Source organism: Cervus canadensis, chromosome 28 (assembly GCF_019320065.1).
Source record: "Cervus canadensis isolate Bull #8, Minnesota chromosome 28, ASM1932006v1, whole genome shotgun sequence".
Taxonomy (NCBI): Eukaryota; Metazoa; Chordata; class Mammalia; order Artiodactyla; family Cervidae; genus Cervus; species Cervus canadensis.
Genome location: NC_057413.1, coordinates 39,048,623 through 39,067,697, shown reverse-complemented (window position 1 = coordinate 39,067,697; position 19,075 = coordinate 39,048,623). Strand labels below are relative to the sequence as shown.

General features: G+C 47.0%; 2 protein-coding genes across 5 annotated transcripts; both read left to right on the top strand.

Annotated features, from left to right (window-relative positions):
- The first annotated feature begins 632 nt into the window (after positions 1-632).
- On the top strand, positions 633-13,798 carry SMIM40 (small integral membrane protein 40). The gene is made up of 4 exons (XM_043449507.1): positions 633-700; positions 1,567-1,623; positions 11,398-11,605; positions 13,403-13,798. Exons 1-3 carry the CDS (start codon positions 633-635, stop codon positions 11,564-11,566), a joined length of 294 nt encoding a protein of 97 aa, XP_043305442.1. The 3' UTR covers positions 11,567-11,605; positions 13,403-13,798.
- Positions 13,799-14,081: 283 nt separating this feature from the next.
- DAXX (death domain associated protein) lies at positions 14,082-18,799 on the top strand. Of its 4 annotated transcripts, none has more exons than XM_043449255.1 (8): positions 14,082-14,383; positions 15,382-15,640; positions 15,792-16,620; positions 16,747-16,961; positions 17,111-17,336; positions 17,501-17,972; positions 18,127-18,349; positions 18,548-18,799. In XM_043449255.1, exons 2-8 carry the CDS (start codon positions 15,434-15,436, stop codon positions 18,605-18,607), a joined length of 2,232 nt encoding a protein of 743 aa, XP_043305190.1. In that variant the 5' UTR covers positions 14,082-14,383; positions 15,382-15,433; the 3' UTR covers positions 18,608-18,799. The 4 variants fall into 4 exon arrangements, with proteins under 4 accessions (XP_043305190.1, XP_043305188.1, XP_043305189.1 ...); XM_043449253.1 differs by lacking the exon at positions 14,082-14,383 and adding an exon at positions 14,391-14,485; XM_043449254.1 differs by lacking the exon at positions 14,082-14,383 and adding an exon at positions 14,400-14,485 and having other exon boundaries at positions 15,385-15,640.
- The last annotated feature ends 276 nt before the right edge of the window (positions 18,800-19,075 follow it).

Sequence of the window (19,075 nt, the reverse complement as noted above, 5' to 3'; positions counted from 1 at the left end):
AACTTATGTTATTGGATCTCTGATTGCTGGCCAAACTCAAAGTGTTGTCTTCCCAAATCTCTAGTCAGGAGCATCCTGTCTGCATCCGTAGGGGATAAGTTTCAAGTTAAGTAGTTCTGAAGCTTCTGCTTTTCCAGAACGTGCAATATAAACTTGGGGGGTTGGGTGGGGGTGAAGGTGGGGAAAGGTAGATAAAGTCATAATTGCTGGTGTCATCAGCACAGAGTCTGAGGTCCCAGACTTCAGGACCTTGCTTCAGGAGTCAACAAGAGAGGGTGCCAAGTCACCAGCAAGAGTCCAACTACCCTAAGCCTCAGCACTGTCAAACAGTGCCTCAGAGGTATGAGGGAGCTCAACAGCAGGGGCCTGAGGTCTAAGCCAGCAGGGATCTGGGAGTCCCAAAGGCCAAAAGGGAACTTGTTCACATTCTGTCACTTTTTGTAAATGATAGCCATGGGCAGCAAGACTGCTACGATGGCTCAGTGGTAAAGAATCCACCTGCAATGTAAGAGACACAAGAGATGTGGGTTCAACCCCTGGGTCGGGAAGATCCCCTGGAGTAGGAAAAGGCAACCTGCTTCAATATTCTTGCCTGAGAAATCCCATAGACAGAGGAGCCTGGCGAGTCGGACATGACTGAGCACACACACACAGCCAATGGCCAGCAGGTGATCCTTCTCTCCGAGCTCTTGAGACACAGGTGAGGATGCTGCCCTTCACATTCTTCATCTTCACCCCCATCAGCACCAGGATGTCTCACTGCTTGCCCAGCTTGCACAGGACCTCCTCAGTGGTGCCTGATGACAAGTAGAGGGGTCCAAGCCACTATCAGGGAACTGCTTCCCACTCCTCTCTCCCTGCACCAGCTAGGAACCCATGGGGCACTGCTGCTGGGGCAGCTCAGATGCTCCTGCTGTGGACTTCACTTGCACCAGCAGGCCCGTGGGCTTCCCGTCCCCTCCTGTGGGAGTGGTAGGGGCTGGTGGGCATGAAGCTCGGAGCCTGGAGATGCCCAAATTTGGAATAACTTGTGCATAAAATTGATGATGATAATAGTAACTGATTACAATTAATGACACAAAATAGAAATGCATGGGCCCAGACAATATAAATACTTATGGTAATAATGGATTACAATTCATTGAATAAAATAGGAATCAATGAGTTCATATGACATAAATAAAGAAAGGAGAAAGAAATTTCTCTTTATAGCAGACTGTTTACCAAAAACTGAAAAAAAAATGATGGAATAAAAAAAAATCACCATTTAATAAACACCTTCATGCTTATTCCGATGAGAGTCATCAGTGAATGATGATAAAGCAGAAAGGTGGAGATTTGATGATGTGCCAGATACTTAGGAACTACAAAGGGACAGTTAGGGCTTTACGGTGGAGAAACCTGCCAGACTGGTCTGGCAGCATCAACAGTGAGATGGTTTCATCTCCTGTAACTTCTGATGTGATACAAGAAGGGCACATTATTTCTCTCTTCCCCTTACATGCACTGAGGTTTGTCTCTGTAAGAGATATCTTACAGAAGTGAAAAGCTTGTACTCTTTCAAAGTGATTCATGGAAGACAGAGAAATACAGAAGTGCTGCTCACATTGGAGGAGACTGCAGGTAGGTGACAACCAAATGCAATATGTGATCCTAGACCAGAAAAAACAAGAGCCATTAACGGGAGAGCGGATAAAATCTGAATGGTACCTATGAACTGGACACTCGTGTTGGTTTCCTGAATAGGATGGTGTATTACTTTCCTAGGACTTTGCCACAACAAAGTCCTACAAACAGGGTGGCTTAAACCACAGAAATTGATTGTCTTACAATTCTGTAGGCTAGAAGTCAGAAAACCAAGTGTCAGGGGGAAAAAAAAAAAAAGAAAACTAAGTGTCGGCAGGGTTGGTTCTCTCCGAGGGCTATGACAGAAAAGTCTATACCATGCCTCTCCCGTAACTTTTCATGGTCTGTTGGCAATCTTTGGCATTCCTTGGCTTGTAGAAACAGAAACCCTATCTCTGCCTTCATGTTCACATGATATTCTCATGACATGCAGGTCTGTGTCCAAATTTCCCTTTATAAGAACATCAGTCATATTGAATTAAGGGTCCACTTACTGTAGTATGATTTCAATTTAATTTAACCAATTACATCTGCAACAACCCTATTTCCAAATAAGATCATATCTGGAGGTACTGGGAGTTAAGGTTTCAATATTTGCATTTTGGAGACACAATTCAGCTCATAACAGATGGTTATATTGGGGTTGAGAGGAATAAGCAAACAGAGCCAAATGTTGACAAATGGGGAACTGGGGGGAAAGGACACCAGATGCCGGGGTCCAGCCCCAGCAGGATCCAGGGGAACCCTCAGGATGAACGGCGTCGGCGAGAGAGAGACATGTAGGACCGGCCTTGATAGGGCCAAGTCTGCTAGGGAGAGAGCGAGAGAGAGAGAAAGAAAGAGACCAGACCAGGAATGTGCAGCAGAGTCTGGCAGTTGCTTTATTTTTCACCGTAGCCTTTATACCCTAAGTTGGTACATTTCTAAGGGGCAGATAAGCATACAGACTTAGTTTAACATTACATCAGCTTGTCCTTCACGAAACCAGGTGTGCTCTGTATATTTTTGTTTATGAGAGTCTTTTTCCATAGATTTTTTTGTACATTATCTTCTGGCCTTGAGGTTAGCAGAAAACAGAAAATTGGCAGTCTCATGAGACAGCAGGTTGCAACATAATAAAAATACAATCTTGTTAACATAAAAGTCAGTCTTTTTGCAGAAGTTCTCAGCTAAATTTATCTAAAAAGTTTAACACACAAAGACTCTGTGGCTCTGGTGAGGCAGCCCCTGTTTAGCACTCCTGGTTAAAATTAACAATTATCTTATTGTTTTTACACTAGGGCTAAACTCTTATTTTTCTAGATCTCCAACTATATTAACAATAGTTTCCACTGCACAACCTCAGCACATTAACATCAATCAAACGTTGATCTAATAACCACTTTTAAAACAATATTTTTTTGTATTCTCTAATAGGGCTTTCTCACCCCCCAAAGGGCTCTGTGCCTATTAGGGCCTTTTTTAAGGTTAATCTCTATGTATAAAATCTTTTGGCTATCAGGCCTGTTGACAATTTATGGCTTGCTCCTCGTGCAACTTTAAGCAACTTCAGTAGCCGACCCTGTCTTTTTTTGTGGTTAATCTATTTTCTTTCTATTAGGTGTCATCTCCAAGGCAATTAGATAGGATTACATTTTTTACAGAACAAAAATGCAAAGGATTGCAAAAACAGCAGATATGGCACAAAACAGGCTCTTAGTCCAAAAGTTAATTACCTGCAAAAAGTCACCAGCTAATCTCTATCTAAACTATTTTCTATTAGGCACATTTGTGGCTATAATATTTGTGGGGCTTTTCTCGCCCCGTGGAGGGACCTATGCTTAATAGTTTCTTTTGTTAGCGTACTGTGTTTAGGGTGTTTAGAACAATCATGAGCATTCTGTGCAATGAGAGCACACATTTATCAAACAAGCCAGAATGCCAGCAAAAGGGTTTGAATTGAAGCATTTCCTTCATCCCTGGCCTCTTCATAGGGTACCAGCGTCCAGAAGATTTATTAATTAGGGTTTTCAGTTGGTCCTCATTCAGTGAAAGAGGAGCAGGAGAGCTCTCGGCAGGCAACACAAAAATCTGCAATAGGGCAAACAAGAACAACAGCAGAAAAAGCGGGGAGGATACAGGGTGGGGTAGAGGCCGAGGCCAACCTGGAGGGTCCCTTATCCTAGACGGCCTTGCCTGTCAGGTTCTTTCCTCGTGACCTCGTCATGGATGGGGTCCCGGGCGGCCTTGCCTGCCCAGTATTTTCTTCATGACCTCGTCACGGGCGGGACCCCCCCATAACGGCTCCCGGCAACCAGAGTCCCTGGTATTGTTCTTAAATGTTTTCTGTAAGTTTTAAATTGCTTCAAAAATTTTTAAATTCACTAAAGTGCTGGGTTTATGTATTACACAAGATCCTAGTTTTGAACCTACCATGGGGAAGGAACTATAAGGAGATGATGAATGTGTTTGGGTGGCATTATTGCAAACTTATCTGAGACACAGTGAAGGTATCAGAAATTGATACATTATATTTACACACCATTTCATAATTTACCCAAAAGAAAATCTTATTTCATTGTCCTTCATGACATCAGGTGACTCGTCCAAGGTCCTGCTCACACAACTGTTAATGTTAAAATGAAGCATGTTAAAATTTTTAAGTTTATTTGAGCAAAAATGCATGGAATGGTATAGTGTCAAACCAGAAGTGGTAATGAACCCTCCTCAGACCTGTTGCTATTGTTGTTCAGTCACTCAGTTGTGTCCAACTCTTTTCGACCTCATGGACTGCAGCACACAAGATTTCCTCTGTCCTTCACTATCTCCCAGAGTTTGCTCAAACTCATGTCTATTGAGTCGGTGATGCCATCCAACCATTTCATCTTCTGTTGCCCGCTTCTCCTCCTGCCCTCAGTCTTTCCCAGCATCAGGGTCTTTCCCAGTGAGTCGGCTCTTTGTATCAGGAGGCCAAAATGTTGGAGCTTCAGCTTCAGCATCAGTTCTTCCAATGAATATTCAGGGACTGGTTAGATATCCTTGCTGTTTAAGGGACTCTCAAAAATCTTCTCCAGTACTACAGTTTGAAAGCATCTATTCTTCAGCACTCAGCTTTCTTTATGGTCCAACTCTCACATCCATACATGACTATTGAAAAAACCATGGCTTTGACTAGATAAACCTTTTCTTTTTCCCCCCAAAAAAACTTTATTTATTTATTTATTTAATTTTTATTTATTTATTTATTTATTTTGTCATACATTGATATGAATCAGCCATAGATTTACACGTATTCCCCATCCCGATCCCCCCTCCCACCTCCCTCTCCACCCGATTCCTCTGGGTCTTCCCAGTAGATAAACCTTTTTAAGCAAAGTGTTGTCTCTGCTTTTTAATATGCTGTCTAGGTTTGTCATAGCTTTTTTTCCCAAGGAGCAAGCATCTTTTAATTTCATGACTGCAGTCATTGTCTGCAGTGATTTTGGAGCCCAAGAAAATAAAATCTGCCACTGTTCCCATTTCCCCCCCATCTATTTGCCATCAAGTGATGGGACCAGATGCCATGATCTTAGTTTTTTTTCATGTTGAGTTTTAAACTAGCTTTTTCACTCTCCTCTTTCACCTTGATCAAGAGGCTCTTCAGTTCCTCTTAGCTTTCTGCCATCAGGGTGGTATCATCTGCATATTTGAGTTTGTTGATATTTCTCTCGGCAATCTTGATTCTAGCTTGTGATTCAGCCCAGCATTACACATGATGTACTCTGCACAGAAGTTAAATAAGCAGAATGACAATATACAACCTTGTCTTACTGCTTTCCCAATTTTGAATCAGTCCATGAACACTATGAAAAGGCAAAAAGATATGACACTGAAATACGAACTACCCAGGTCGGTAGGTGCCCAATATGCTACTGGAGAAGAGTGGAGAAATAACTCCAGAAAGAATGAAGAGACAGAGCCAAAGTGAAAGCAACGCCCATTTGTGGATGTGACTGGTGATGGAAGTGAAGTCCGATGCTGTAAAGAACAACCTGGAGTGTTAGGTCCAGGAAGCAAGGTAAATTGGAAGTAGTCAAACAGGAGATGGCAAGAGTGAACATCGACATTTTAGGAATCAGTGAACTAAAATGGACTGGAATGGGTGAATTTAATTCAGATGACCATTATATCTACTACTGTGGGCAAGAATCCCTTAGAAGATATGGAGTAGCCCTCATAGTCAACAAAAGAGTCTGAAATGCAGTACTTGGGTGCAATCTCAAAAATGACAGAATGATCTCTGTTCATTACTGAGGCAAACCATTCAATATCACAGTAATCCAAATCTATTCCCTGACCTGTAATGCTGAAGAAGCTGAAGTTGAATGGTTCTATGATGACCTACCAGGCCTTCTAGAACTAACACCCAAAAGAGACGTCCTTTTCATCATAGGGGACTGGAATGTAAAAGTAGGAAGTCAAGACATACCTGGAATAACAGGAAAGTTTGGTCTTGGAGTACAAAATGAAGCAGGGTAAAGGATAACAGAGTTGTGCCAAGAGAACACACTGCTCATAGCAAACACCCTCTTCCAACAACACAAGAGAAGACTCTACACATGGAGATCACCAGACGGTCAATACTGAAATCAGATTGATTATATTCTTTGCAAACGAAGATGGAGAAGTTCTATACAGTCAGCAAAAACAAGACAGGGAGCTGACTGTGGCTCAGATCACGAACTCCTGATTGCAAAATTCAGACTTAAATTGAAGAAAGTAGGGAAAACCACTAGACCTTTTAGGTATGACCTAAATCAAATCCCTTATGATTATACAGTGGAAGTGACAAATAGATTCAAGGGATTAGATCTGATAAAGTGCCTGAAAAACTATGGATGGAGGTTTGTAACACTGTACAGAAGGCAGTGACCAAGACCATCCCCAAGAAAAAGAAATGTAAAAAAGCAAAATGCAAAAAGTCCAAAAAAGCCTTACAAATAGCTGAAAAGAGAAGAGAAGCAAAAGGCAAAGGAGAAAAGGAAAGATATACCCATCTGAATGCAGAGTTCCAAAGAATAGCAAGGAGAGATAAGAAAGCCTTCCTCAGTGATCAATGCAAAGAAATAGAGGAAAACAATAGAATGGGAAAGACTAGAGATCTCTTCAAGAAAATTAGAGATACCCAGGGAACATTTCATGCAAAGATGAGCTCAATAAAGGACGGAAATGATAGGGAACTAACAGAAGCAGAAGATATTAAGAAAAGGTGACAAGAATACACAGAAGAACTATACAAAAAAAGGTCTTAATGACCCAGATAACCAAGATAGAGTGATCACTCACCTAGAGCCAGACATCCTGGAATGCAAAGTCAAGTGGGGCTTAGGAAGCATCACTACAAACAAAGCTAGTGGAGATGACGGAATTCCAGTTGAGCTATTTCAAATCCTAAAAGATGATGCTGTGAAAGTGCTGCACTCAATGTGCCCATAAATTTGGAAAACTCAGCAGTGGCCTCTGGACTGGAAAAGATCAGTTTTCATCCCAACCTCAAAGAAAGGTAATGCCAAGGAATGCTCAAACTACCGCACAATGCACTCATCTCACATCCTAGCAAAGCAATGCTCAAAATTCTCCAAGTGAGGCTTCAACAGTATGTGAACCAAGAAATTCCAGATGTTCAAGCTGGATTTAGAAAAGGCGGAGGAACCAGAGATCAAATTGCCAACATTCATTGGATCATAGGAAAAGCAAGAGGATTCCAGAAAAACATCTACTTCTGCTTCACTGAATATACTAAAGCTTTTGACTGTGTGGCTGACAACAAACTGTGGACAGTTCTTCAAGAGATGGAAATACCAGACCACCTTACCTGCCTCCTGAGAAATCTGTACACAGGTCAGGAAGCAACAGTTAGAACTGAACATGGAACAACAGACTGGTTCCAAATTGGGAAAGGAGTAAGACAAAGCTAACTTCTATGCAGAGTGCATCACGCCACATGCCGAGCTGGATGGAGCACAAGCTGGAATCAAGATTGCCAGGAGAAATATCAATAACCTCAGATATGCAGATGACACCACCCTTATGGCCGAAATCGAAGAGGAATTAAAGAGCCAGCCTCTTGATGAAAGTGAAAGAGGAGAGTGAAAAAGCTGGCTTAAAACTCAACATTCAGAAAACAAAGATCATGGCATTCAGTTCCATCACTTCATGGCAAATAGATGGGGAAACAATGGAAACAGTGAGAGACTTTATTTGGGGGGGCTCCAAAAGCACTGCAGATGGTGACTGCGGCCATGAAAGTAAAAGACGCTTGTTTGCTCCTTGGAAGAAAAGCTATGACAAACCTAGTGAAATGAAGTGAAAATCGCTCAGTTTTGTCCAACTCTTTGCAACCCCATGGACTATACAGTCCATGGAATTCTCCAGGCCAGAATACTGGAGTGGGTAGCCTTTCCCTTCTCCAGGGAATCTTGCCAACCCAGGGATAGAACCCAGGTCTCCCACATTGGAAGACGGATTCTTTACCAGCTGAGCCACAAAAGAAACCCAAGAATACTTGAGTGCGTAGCCTATCCCTTCTCCAGCAGATCTTCCTGACCCAGGAATCGAACCCGGGGCTCCTGCATTGCAGGCAGATTCTTTACCAACTAAGCTATCAGGGAAGCCCATGACAAACCTAGGCAGCTTATTAAAAAGAGAGACATTACTTTGCCAACAAAGGTCTGTCTAGTCAAAGCTATGGTTCTTCCAGTAGTCATGTATGTATGGATGTGAGAGTTGGACCATAAAGAAAGCTGAGCACTGAAGAACTGATGCTTTCAAACTGTGGTGCTGGAGAAGACTCTTGAGAGTCCCTTGGACTCCAATGAGATCCAACCAGTAAATCCTAAAGGAAATCAGTCTTGAATATTCATTGGAAGGACTGATGCTGAAGTTGAAGCTCCAATACTCTGGCCACGTGATTCGAAGAACTGACTTATTGGAAAAGACCCTGATGCTGGGCAAGACTGAAGGCAGGAGGAGAAAGGGAAGACAGAGGATGAGATTGCTAGATGGCATCACTGACTCCAGCTCTGATGGCTGGATGGACATGAATTTGAGCAAGCTCCAGGAGTTGGTGATGGACAGGGAAGCCTGGCATGCTGCAGTCCATGGGGTCGCAAAGAGTCAGATACGACTGAGCAACTGAACTGAACTGTTTTTCCATGTCTGGTTCTATCTGTTGCTTCTTGACCTGCATACAGGTTTTTCAGGAAGCAGGCAAGGTGGTCTGATATTCCCATCTCTTTTAAGAATTTTCCAGTTTGTTGTGAGCCACAGCCAAAAGCTTTAATGTAATCAATCAATGAAGCAGATGTTTTTCTGGAATCCTCTTGCTTTTTCTATGATCCAACGGATGTTGGCAATTTGATGTCTGGTTCCTCCGCCTTTTCTAGATCCAGCGTGTATATCTGAAAGTACATGGTTCATGTACTGGCTTGGAAGTAGGTTCAGCCTAGCTTAAAGGATTTTGAGCATTACCTTGCTAGCCTGTGAAAGGAGCACAACTGCACAGGTAGTTTGAACATCCTCAGACCTGACCCAGGGCAAAGACTTAAATGGAGAAAATGTGGACACAGAGAAAGGAAATTATTTGGTTGGCTATAGGTTAGCCCAGTTGGCTGTGTGTGACTGTCTTTCAGTGTTTCTTTTTTTTTTGGCAGGTCGGGGGAGCGGGTTTGGGCCTGCCCATGCAGCATTTGGGACCTTAGTTTACCCAACTCAGTGGGACCTGTAGTGCAAAGTGCAGATGCTTAACCACTTCAGGCAAGTCCCTCCTCTAGTTTCTTGATTACCTGATCTTGAGGCATTCATAGGTTTAGATTTTGGCTTCAGTAGACTGCCAGGGCATCAGAGCCACCTCAGTCTAATGTTCTCCTTGTTTAATTAACACAACTCATAAATGATTAGTATGGCGTTTCCCTGGTGGCTCAGTGGTAAAGAATCCCTCTGCCAATGCAGGGGACACGTTCTGGGTTCAATCCCTAATCGGGAAAACATCCCACATGTTGGGGAGCAATTAAGCCCACGTGCCACAACTACTGAGCCTGTGCTCTAGAGCTGAGGAAGCAGCAACTACTGAGCTCAAGAAGCCTACACGCACCTACAGGCCTTGCTCGGCAAGAAGAGAAGCCACTGCAGTAAGTCCGTGCATAGGCGACTAGGGAGTCTCCCCCACTTGCCCCAACTAGGAAAAAATGCCCACACAGCCACAAAGAGCCAGAACAGCCATAAATAATATTATTTTAAAAACAAAGCTGTGAGTGATTTAAAAATATAAATAATTAGTTTGGACTCCGATCTAGTGATCTAGTTTCTTTCTTTCTTTTTCTTGACTGGTAATGTGGTTTCCTGTGGCGGCAGCAAACGATAATATGAGTTGATTCTAAGCAAACTGTGACATCCGTTGGTTGTACCATTTTGGGGTAAACAAGGTCTTCCTAAGGAAATTTGTTTTCTTATCAAGGTCAACGTGGAGTTTAGCTAAGAGACCCTAGTGACTCCAGATATGAGGTCTATTACCTCTTGATCTGCTCCCTCCCTCCGCACTCCACCTACCAACCACCATTTTTTGGGGGGCGGGGTTGGGCAGGTCTCCATATGGACTTTGATTTCCCTCACGAAGCTTCAGGCCAGTGCCTGGGGAACAGAGTCAAGAAAAAGCCTTCAATCCTTGTCCCAATGTCCTTGTTGCCATTTCCCACCAGCAATTCTCAGACCAGGGCCCCTCAAGCACAGCTCACCCTTCCTTATTATTGCCTCAATAGTTAAGTCCCTATCGTTAACCGTCGCTCTGCTGGCCAACCACTGTCTTTCTCTTTTTATAAACCTCCGCTTGGGCACCCGCAGTCCAGTTATAACCTTACTGGAAGTCACAAAGACAGCGTGCCAGGTGTCGGCGCAGCAAGCTCAGCGGCCCCGAACCTGAAGAAAAACTACGCCTGCGCAGACTGGAGCCGCCTCAGCTTCTGCGGCCCCCTGTCCCGCCCCTGCCGCCCGCACACACGCACCCCCGCGCCCCGCCCCGCCGCCCAACCGCGCCTAGGTTAGATCGTTCCTCCCCTCCCCCCAGCCCCACCCAGTGTTGAGGTTGTTGAGTGACCCCGGCTCACAGTAGGTACTAGGTCCTGGGCTGTAGGGGCCTAATGCCTTGAAGCTTAATCTTAGAGACCTAGGATGACTTGGGCAGCTGTAGCTGGCATGTCTCTGTTGGGCCTTCAGTTCCCGAAACACAAGTTTAAAAAGCTGGACGTGGGTGTGTGCGTCCTCAGTGGCTCAGTGGTGTCTGACTCTTTGCAACTCTATGGATTATAGGCAGCCTCCTCTGTTCCGGCTCCAGGCAAGAATACTGGAGTGGGTTGCCATGTCCTCCTCCAGGGGATCGTCCGGACCCAGGGATCCAACAGTGTCTCCTGCATTGGCAGGCGGATTCTTTTATCACTGAACCATCTGGGAAGCCCAAAAGCTGGACAGAGTTTAGGAATTATTTATTCCAGATCATTCACATTGCATTGATCATTCAAAGACTCAGAGGCCTTCCTCTCCTTTTTTCCTCTTGGTTGGGGGAATTAGGGTCAAGCTGGGCAGGTGCAGGACTTGCCGGCATCACTCCCCTTAATCCTGGCAAGGCTGACTAAGGGCTTCCATCCCAGCCACCTCACTCAAGCCAGCGGTCAGACTGTGGGTTAGAATGGCCGAGGAGGAGGGCGATGTGGATGAGGAGGATGTATTTCTGGCATTTGCCCGACATCCCACTCCTCCCAGGGGTCCCCTGCGGCGGGCCATGGACAAAGCCTTCTTTATCTTCCTGGTCCTCATCGTGACACTACTGATGCTGGAGGCTGTTTGTAAGCTGCTATGGCTGCTACCTTGGGCAAAGTTTGAGGACTGGCTCCTGAGAACACCTGAGAAGGAGGAGGTGCTGGAATTGTGACCACCTTTCCTATAAACGTACTCTTGCCCTGGCACAGAGGTGAGAGGTGATACAGGGTGGAGGGGAATGGCACTGTTAGGGGCTTTGGAGGGCCACTTGGATAGCTGAGAGCAACTGTCTTAAAATTTCTGCACCTATACTTCAGGAAATAATTTCGAAAAAGTTTGTACTTCTCAAGCACTTCTAAGCATCTAAACTTTATCATCATAAATTAACATTGTTCCAACGATGTAATTCCTGGGATATGCAAAATATTCACTTTTTAAGATAAATCAATCTTTTGTGTGTCCAGGGGAATTGAAATATCAGAGTGATGATATCCACTAGCCCTCACTAAAAAATATAATTGGGAATCTTGCCTTTTCTTAATCCATCATTCTCTATTCTCCTAGAACTCCTGTTACCATTCAACTTCCCCGCAATTTTATGCTTTTATACTTGAAAGTCTTTTATTGACCAGTTTATCAGACTTAAATTTTTTTTTTCTTTGGTTGCACCCACGGGGGAATCTTAGTTCCTCTACCAGGGATCTAAGGCAGGCCTCCTGCAATGGAAGCACAGAGTCTTAACCACTGGATGACCAGGGAAGTCCTCTATCACACTTTCTTACATATATATATTATAATTGAGATGAAAAATATTTTTCTTTCTCGTGACCATAAAACTCTAGGTTTTTAGAAATATTTCTTCTGGGTTATCATTACAATTATTATGAGAGCAGAAGTGATTAAATAACAAAGATTGTACACATTTTCATAACTGTTAATATTTTAAAAAGTGAAGTAGCTGTCATGTCAGACTCTTTGCGACCTCATGGACTGTAGCCTACCAGGCTCCTCCATCCATGGGATTTTCCAGGCAAGAATATTAATATTCTTTTAATAATAATTAATATTAAAAGTACATTTAAAATGAGATAGATGAGATGTTGTTTATGGTACCTTAAAAGAAATAGGCTACATGTCTTTTTTTTTTTTTTAATTAGAGGATAATTACATTACAATACTGTTACATGTCTCTTTGTTTAACACAAGGTAAGGGAAATCCCTGGTGGCTCAGAGGTTAAAGCGTCTGCCTCCAAAGCGGGAGACCCGGGTTCGATCCCTGGGTCCAGAAGATCCCCTGGAGAAAGAAATGGCAACCCACTCCAATATTCTTGCGTGGAGAATCCCAAAGGACTTGGTTCTTTCATTGCTGGCGCTGGGAGCCAGTTCCATCCCTGGCTGGGGAACTAAGATCCCTGCAAGAGTCAGGGCGTGGCCCAAAACAAACAAAAAACAACCAAGGTAAAACAAGATAAAGTTATCCCTAGGAGATTTCATGGCTAAGAACTATCTTTTTTTTTTTTCTTTTTAAATAGAGAGGGAGAAAGTCTATTGTAAAAGAGTAGAGGAAGAAGCTCTAGTGCAGGTATTTATTCAGGAAAACAAATTTTGAGAAAACTGAGACTCTGGAAATTAATCCTTTACATGTCCCGAATCCGAGTACCCTTAGGCGAGTCTTCATTTTGAAGACTACAGGCTTAGACGACTGGACAGCAGTGGTGTGGGATTCTTTAATGGGAGTGAGGGTTTGAGGTTCTGGAACTCTGAGGGCTTGGGGATGTAAGAGACTGTGGTCCTAGAAAGTGGCAAGATGCTCACCCTCTGTGGAATTCTCAAGGATGCGGGAAACTCAGCGACTGGAACCATGTTAACCTTTCCGGTTTCCTCAGAAGCTCACCTTTGGGCCTAGCTTTGCCTCTTCGAGCCCCTCCAGTGTCCCTAAAATTGGTTTAGGGTGAGGATGTGGGCGAGGCGGGCGCCAATGTTGGTTTCTTCTCTCTTTCTTCATCAGCTCTCCCAGAGGAAGAGGAGGAGACGAGACTCAAGGTATTTTACGAGCCTCGTTTCTTCTCACAGCTCTTACAGATTCTGCTCAGAGCCCCCTTCCCACATCGCCTGTCCTCAGGCCCTAGAGCTCCTGGACAAAGCCTCCTTGTCATCAGCGCCTGCGCCTCGGGAACCCCCTCCAGAAAACGACGGAGAACCAACTAGGTCCCACCTATTTGGTTGGTCGGTCATTAGTTCTGTGGTGGAGCTTGAAAAGCACACCAACAATCGCAATAATAATAACAACACATTTGTATAGCGTGTTGTGCTCGTTTGTATGCATGTGTTATGACTTCATGATTGGGAGATGTAGGCACCTGGATGTAGAAGTAGCTTCTGGGCAGCTGCAAGGGAGCGCGCAGACCAGAAAGGAATGACAGGTACAGTCGATTGAGCCGCGGAAACTGGGACCTTGCAGGTAGGAAAGTAGCGCCACAAGGCTTGTCAAAAGCCCAGCGGATAGAAAAGGTTTTATTTCCCTTTTGAGAGACTCTTGCCTTTCCTTGCATCCCCGTTCAGCCTTGGAGGGCCCAATTCCTCACCCCCAGCTGTTCCGTTACTCCCCCCACCCCACCTCCCCAACGTAGAAAGGTGGATCAGTCCTCCCCGCACGCGACTAGCCGGAGGTTGGGCCGGGATGCGGGAAGTTTCTGATTGGCGGAGTCGCGGAAGCACCGGCTGAAAAGAGCTCCACAGATGGCGCGCCCCAGTCCCGGCGTAGCCAGAGTCGTACGACAAAATGGCGGCCCCCAGTTATTTAGGACGCCCAGAGGCGACAAATCCGCCCCCTGCAGGTCAGGGTGAAAGGAGCCGCAGACTATGTGGGCGGCACTGGAGGCTCTAGGTGGGGCGGTCCTACCTTCCTTCCTGCCTCACGGGGACACTGGATTCCGTGCGACAACATGGCCGCGCCCAGGGCGTGTGGGCGGAAACTCCGCGGCTTCCGGTACGGAGTAGGGCCCGCGGTGGGAGGGGGAAGGAAGACGGAGGGAACCATGCGAGGTTCTGAGATCAGCGGAGAGGGTCGCCTCGAGAGACCGTTTCTGAGGTGGGGGCCGGACGGTGTGGGGAGCGAAGGCGGGGGCAGGAATGTCGAGGGAGAGGTACTGGGGAGTCCCGGGCGCTGAGTCTGAGGGGCAAGCTGTGGGATCTTCCTTCCTATCCCTGAAGGGGAGTGGGGCGGCCAGGGGCTGAACTGGGGGAGGGGGACTTGGCGGGAAGCTCATTTAGGGGAAGGACTGGACTCAGGGCTGGAATCTGAGAGGAATCGGGAGAGCCCGGCGTGGAGCTCACAATCGGTTACAGGTCACTGAGAGAGAATGGGGGAAATTAGGGTGGGGTGAGAAGGAGGGGACTTGAGGTGAAATATCTTCAACCTAACGCTTCGGTTTGAGGAGACCCATCAGAGGGTGGAATATAGAGATAATTTAAGTAGGAGAAAAGGGAGTGGGTTGTTGGGAGGGAACCTCCTTCTCAGAGGGTCTCCGAGTTGGGGTTATCTTTCGGAATGGGGTGAGGGTATAGATTTGATATGTGTGAGAGAGAGCGAACAGGGAGAACGGTGGTGCCAACGGGGCTGTGGAATCTGTTCGAGGGGATGTCAAGGAAATCTGGAGTGCAGCGTAAGAGGTCGTCCAGGGGTTGAGAGGAAGAATCAACTTGCCAACTCTGAGAAATAGTGGGAAAACGATACTGAAAAAGACCGGATATAGGTGGGGGGGGGTGGGGCTGGTGGTGGGACTTAAGGTTTTCAGAAGCTTTGAAACTCCCACGGTAAAGGGCCAGAAAAACATAATAGTACTAATGCTTGCTGAAGCTAGGCAATGAGGACACTGTTGGGCATGGCTGGGTGCTTTTGAAACCCAAGAAGACTGGGAAACGTGTGAGATGAAGGGATGGGGCGATGCTGGAGGGGCTCTTGTCTGAGTCCCCATCCCCTTCCAGCAGGAATTACGAAATCCCCAACACTTCCTCCCTCCGGGGGATTTGATCCCCTATGGCCACCGCTAACAGCATCATCGTGCTGGATGATGATGATGAAGATGAAGCAGCTGCTCAGCCAGGGCCCTCCCACCCACCCCCTAATCCGGCCTCACCCAGGGCAGAAGCCCCTGGCTCCTCTCAGCCCCATGGGGCTGGAGGAAGCAGTAGTTCGGGCGGCAAGAAATGCTACAAGTTGGAGAATGAGAAGCTGTTTGAAGAGGTGAGCTTTAGGGGAGAAGACTGTCGTGCCCCAGGGAGGGGGATGGCTGATTGGCTCTCCTGTCCTTTGTCCCCCACTAACCCCACCTCACCTTTCTCTCAACCCTATCCTTTATCTTTTTCCCCTCCCTTTTCCCCCGTGAACCTTCCAGTTCCTTGAACTGTGTAAGACGCAGACGGCGGACCACCCTGAGGTGGTCCCGTTCCTCTATAACCGGCAGCAGCGAGCCCACCCTCTGTTTTTGGCCTCGGCGGAGTTCTGCAACATCCTCTCTCGGGTCCTCTCTCGGGCCCAGAACCGGCCAGCTAAGCTCTATGTCTACATTAATGAGCTCTGCACGGTTCTCAAGGCCCACTCAGCCAAGAAGAAGCTGAACCTGGCCCCTGCTGCCACCACCTCTAGTGAACCCTCTGGGAATAACCCTCCCACAGACCCCTCCTCGGACCCAAATGCTGAGACCACTGCCTCTGAGGCCCCAAGGACCCGTGGTTCACGGCGGCAGATCCAGCGCTTGGAGCAGCTGCTGGCACTGTATGTGGCAGAGATCCGGCGACTGCAAGAAAAGGAGTTGGATCTCTCAGAATTGGATGACCCAGACTCCACTTACCTGCAGGAAGCAAGGTTGAAGCGTAAGCTGATCCGTCTCTTTGGGCGGCTGTGTGAGCTGAAAGACTGCTCTTCACTGACAGGCCGAGTCATAGAGCAGCGCATCCCCTACCGTGGTACCCGCTACCCAGAGGTCAACAGGCGCATTGAGCGGCTCATCAACAAGCCAGGGCCTGATACCTTCCCTGACTATGGCGATGTACTGCGGGCCGTAGAGAAGGCAGCTGCTCGGCACAGCCTTGGCCTCCCCCGACAGCAGCTCCAGCTCATGGCTCAGGATGCCTTCCGAGATGTGGGCATCAGGTTACAGGAGCGTCGCCACCTGGATCTCATCTACAACTTTGGCTGTCACCTCACAGATGACTATAGGCCAGGTAGGCATTAGTGAGATGCTCCTTGGTAACCTTCGTTTGTCAGGTGTGTGTGGTGAGCGGGCATCTCTTTAGTTCCTTCTTCTAGAGTTCTGGGTGACTACACTGACTTTATATATTCCCACACAGGCATTGATCCCGCACTGTCAGATCCTGTCCTGGCCCGGCGCCTGCGGGAGAACCGGAGCTTGGCTATGAGCCGGCTGGATGAGGTCATCTCCAAGTACGCAATGATGCAAGACAAGAGTGAGGAGAGCGAGAGACAGAAGAGAAGAGCCCGGCTCCCCCAGGCCACCTCTTCCCATTCTGAAGATACCCCCAAATCCTCGTTGGATTCTGGTGAGGTATGAAAGGAGAGACCTTGTCCTTCCCCTGCACTGGCCAGGAGGGAGTCTGGGGTGACTGATCATGGCGTGTGCAGCAGGAATGCAAGAAGCATTCCTTTGAGAATGGGGCAACAGATTCCTTTAGGAAACTCCTTTGTCCTCTGCAGGGCCCTAGTGGGATGGCATCCCAGGAGTGTCCTACCACTTCCAAGGTTGAGATCGATGATGAAGAAGATGAGGAAAGTGAAGAGGAGGAGGAAGAAGAGGAAGAGGAAGAGGAGGAAGATGAGGAGGAAGAAGATGAGGCCACAGATTCCGAAGAAGAGGAGGATCTGGAACAGATGAAGGAAGGTCAGGGGGACGATGAAGAGGAGGAGGAGGAGGAGGAAGCAGGTATGTCAAGGAAACAGTCTTCTCATGTGTCAGCTCTCTGCTCTGTTGGGCATGAGCCCCCTCTTTGAGATCCTTTCCTTCTTCCTCTTACTCTCAGTGTCCTCTCGGCAGTTTTCTTTCCCCCAGTTCTTTTGCTGCCAGTCTGCTCTTTTCCTTTTTTCCAGGGAAGGATGGAGATAAGAGCCCCATGTCCCCACTAGCGATCTCCACTGAAAAGAACCTGGAACCTCATAAAGGGAACAGTGGGTCCTCAGAGGAGCAGCAAAACAAAAGACTCACAGAGTCATCATCTTTACTGGCAGAAGAGCCCCCGGCCCCCTCTAATGTAGTTGCTGAAAGCAGGGAAGAGCACCTCGAGGAGTTGCCCCTGAAGGAAGAGAGCCCTATGTCTCAGCTCTTCGAGCTAGAGATTGAAGCCTTGCCCCTGGATACAACCCCTTCCCCTGAGGAGAGGGACATTTCCTCTTCCAAGAAATCAGAGGACCTCCTCACCACTGTGTTGGAGAATGGGGCCGCCATGGTCACCTCCACTTCCTTCAACGGAGGCATCTCTCCTCACACCTGGGGGGATTCCAGTCCCCCCCGCAAGAAATCTCGGAAGGAGAAGCAAACAGAAGCTGGGCCATTAGGAAAGAGGTAACAGCAACAGGAGAAAGAGGGAAGCCATGGAGGGACTGAAGGGGCTTTCTGAGAGAAATATTGTAGAAAGGAGTCTGGGGAAAAACTGCACGCTCCCCCTCCAGCCTCAGGCTCCACACACCCCTCCTCCCATGTGTGTTTCTGTCTTTAGCCATGTGGAAATGCAAAGGGCAGTGCAGAAGAAGAACGGGCAGAAGACACATACCTTGCCCAGCCCGCCTTCCCCCTTGGCTTCTATGGCTCCAGTTGCTGATTCTTCCACAAGGGTGGACTCTCCTAGCCATGGCTTGGTGACCAGCTCCCTCTGTAGCCCATTTCCAACCCGGGTGTCCCACACTCCCCAGTCACAACCCTCCAGGCCTGGTACTTATAAGGTAAGAGGGGGTGGCTGTGTTTCCTAACTTCATTGTCTTTCATTATTCATTTGGGGTTCTCTGTCTGAATGTTGCACCCATTACCTCCTCCCTCTTTTTTCCCACCCTAAGTTTTGATCTCTGATAAAGTCCTTCCCTTGGCTTCTCCTCCACTATGTTCCAGACCTTTCTGACTCTTTGTCTCTCACTCCCCTGCAGATGAGTGTGGCCACACAGTGTGATCCCGAGGAGATCATCGTGCTCTCAGACTCTGATTAACCACCTCGCCCTCCCCCCTGCCCCCAAAATGTTTGGGATGGTATTTGGAGGATGGTAGGAAGCACATGACTGAGGAAGGGATGGACTGAGCTAATCGCCTTTTGGTGGTTTCTTTTTAAAAACAACAACAACAACAAAGCTTAAGTTTTACACAGAAACATTAATAAACAATAAAGTTCTTTTCTTATTGTATTCCTGTCTTTTCCTTGTCCCGCCTTCATCAGCTGGTGATTGGCACCAGCTGTTCTCTGGCTCAGGGTTAGCCCCCGGGACAGCCCTGGATCTGACCTGTCCAGCTGCCTTCACGCCTCTGTTGGAGTTTTTCTCATCCTCCGGCCTCCCTGCCCTCTGCAAGGCACTAAAATGTGCTTCTGCCTCCTGAACGTGCTTTTCTTTCCCACTCGAGCGGCAGCAATAAAAAAGCCAATCAGGGGCCGACTCAAGGTTATCTAGCCAATCCAGGACCAG